Source organism: Carlito syrichta, unplaced genomic scaffold (genome assembly GCF_000164805.1).
Source record: "Carlito syrichta isolate Samal-C Ts95f unplaced genomic scaffold, Tarsius_syrichta-2.0.1 Scaffold304348, whole genome shotgun sequence".
NCBI lineage: Eukaryota > Metazoa > Chordata > Mammalia > Primates > Tarsiidae > Carlito > Carlito syrichta.
The window spans coordinates 34,377-36,438 of record NW_007248444.1 but is presented as its reverse complement, the minus strand read 5'-3'; the positions used below and the strand labels follow the sequence as shown (position 1 = coordinate 36,438).

The 2,062-nt window shown below is 49.3% G+C and overlaps 1 protein-coding gene across 1 annotated transcript; it reads right to left on the bottom strand.

Moving 5' to 3' along the window:
• Positions 1 to 242: 242 nt before the first annotated feature.
• On the bottom strand, positions 243 to 1,286 carry GPX4 (glutathione peroxidase 4). The gene is given in 3 exon segments (XM_021713228.1): positions 243 to 618; positions 919 to 1,046; positions 1,233 to 1,286. Coding segments are annotated over 3 exon segments (558 nt in total).
• Between the last annotated feature and the right edge of the window lie 776 nt (positions 1,287 to 2,062).

Sequence of the window (2,062 nt, the reverse complement as noted above, 5' to 3'; positions counted from 1 at the left end):
GTATTTTCTAATTTCTTTGAGTCTGTATTTATTTATTTATTTTTGCCAATTTGTTTTTTATTCCACAAGACAGCCAGAGTTGGGGGCACTGAGCCCAGCCGACAGCCAAGGGACCTCCCTTCGGTTGGTGCCCACGAGTCTAGGGTCCACCCCACCAGTGGTTGGTTTGCAGGCAGACCTTCATGGTTGCTGGAGGAGGGCTCTGGGTCGCAGACGGGGACTCAGGAGACACGCTTGTGGAGCTACAGATAGCAGGGGAGGCCCTTCTTGATCACCGGGGCCTCCTTCATGAGGCCGTAATGCTTCACCATGCAGCCATTCTTGTTGATGAGGAGGAGCTTGGTGAAGTTCCACTTGGTGGAATTTCCCAGCATGCCCCAGCTCTAGGGCTGGACTTTCATCCACTTCCACAGCAGGTGGGCATCATTGCTGTTCATGCAGAACTTGCTGTGTATGTTGAACTTGACATTGTAGCCTGCAGCGAATGCCTTGATCTCTTCGTTACTCCTTGGTTCCTGCCTCCCGAACTGGTTGCTGGGGAAGGCCAGGATGCGCAAACCGCACTCAGCCTATCGGGTGTGCAGATCGACGAGCTGAGTGTAGTTCACGTCGGTTTTTTTTTTTTTGAGTTAGAGTCTCACTCTGTCACCCAGACTGGAGTGCAGTGGCTGCTCCTGGTCACTGCAGCCTCGACCTGCTGGGCTCTGGTGATCCTTCTACCTCAGTCTTCCAAGTAGCTGGAACCACAGGCGCGTGCTACCACACCCAGCTAATTTTTTGATTTATTGTAGAGATGAGGTCTCACCAGGTTGCCCAGGTGGGTCTCAAACCCGCGGGTTCAGGCAATCCACTCACCTCAGCCTTCCAAAGCGCGGGATTACAGGCTGAGCCACTGAGCCCGGTTTCACGTTGGTTTTACCTCATTGCGAGGCCATGGTGGTGACGATGTACACGAAGCGCCGGTACCGTCCAGGCTGACCACACTGGAGAGCTAAACCTGTGAATGTAAGAAATGTGGCAAAGCCTTCTTCAGACGTTCCAGTTTCCTTCAAGACCATAAAAAACTCTCACTGGGAATGTAAGGAATGCATGTAAGAAATGTGGGCAAGCATTTATTTCTCTTAAGTTTATTTAAGAACATAAATATACTCACACTGGTGAAAAACCCTATGTGTTAACATACACAGAAAATCCTTTAGGTATTCCAGTTCACTTCATATCCATAAAATGGCGGAGAACTCGAGCATGGAACGCATGCAGTGCCAGTCATCGTGGGATGTGCACATAGTGCCTGCGCACCATGGGCACAACCACAACTGAGCAGCGCCGGCTGCAGCTGGTGGCACAGACTGATTTATTTATTGCTTATTTATTTATTGAGTTGGAGTTTCCTTCTGTTGCCCAGGCTGCAGTGTAGTGGCACAATCATGGCTCACCACTGTCTCGACCTTCTGGGCTCAGGCATGTCTTCCATCTCAGCCACCTGTAAGAGGGAACAAAGAAGGGAATGTAAGGGGAGAACAAAGAAGCGGCTTGGAGCAGGCTTCACGGACTTCACTCCCTTCCTGAAAGTTGTTTTGAAAACGTTGCAAAATTAATAATACCCTTATCCACTGCACCTGCATAACTGGCTATATCTGCTTCTGTAAAACTGCTTGCTTTCCCATGCTAGCAGAATAATGTGATAAGAGACCCAGAAAACCCCAAGTTCTATGTTTAGCCCACTAGAATGTAAGTCTAAACTACTTAAGGCAGCCCTGTGTTGCAGTTGGCTGCCCTTGCTTTGTAATTCATTATCCAGCAAGTGGCCACTGACCATGGCCGAATCTGGCTAATAAACCTCTCCTTTGTTACTTATAACTTTGTGTCGGTGTCTGTGATTTAAGCTCTCGGATCCTACTTCATTTGGGGGGTCGTCTGGGAGAACCAAGTGCTTAAATTACACCCATTTTAACCAACGGGCCTTGTGGGGCTGCGTCCCTGCGAACTCTCTGGGTTTGATTAGGCCTGTATCTCTGACAGACTCACAACGCCCATGGAAGCCCTCAGAGAAGTAAGTCAG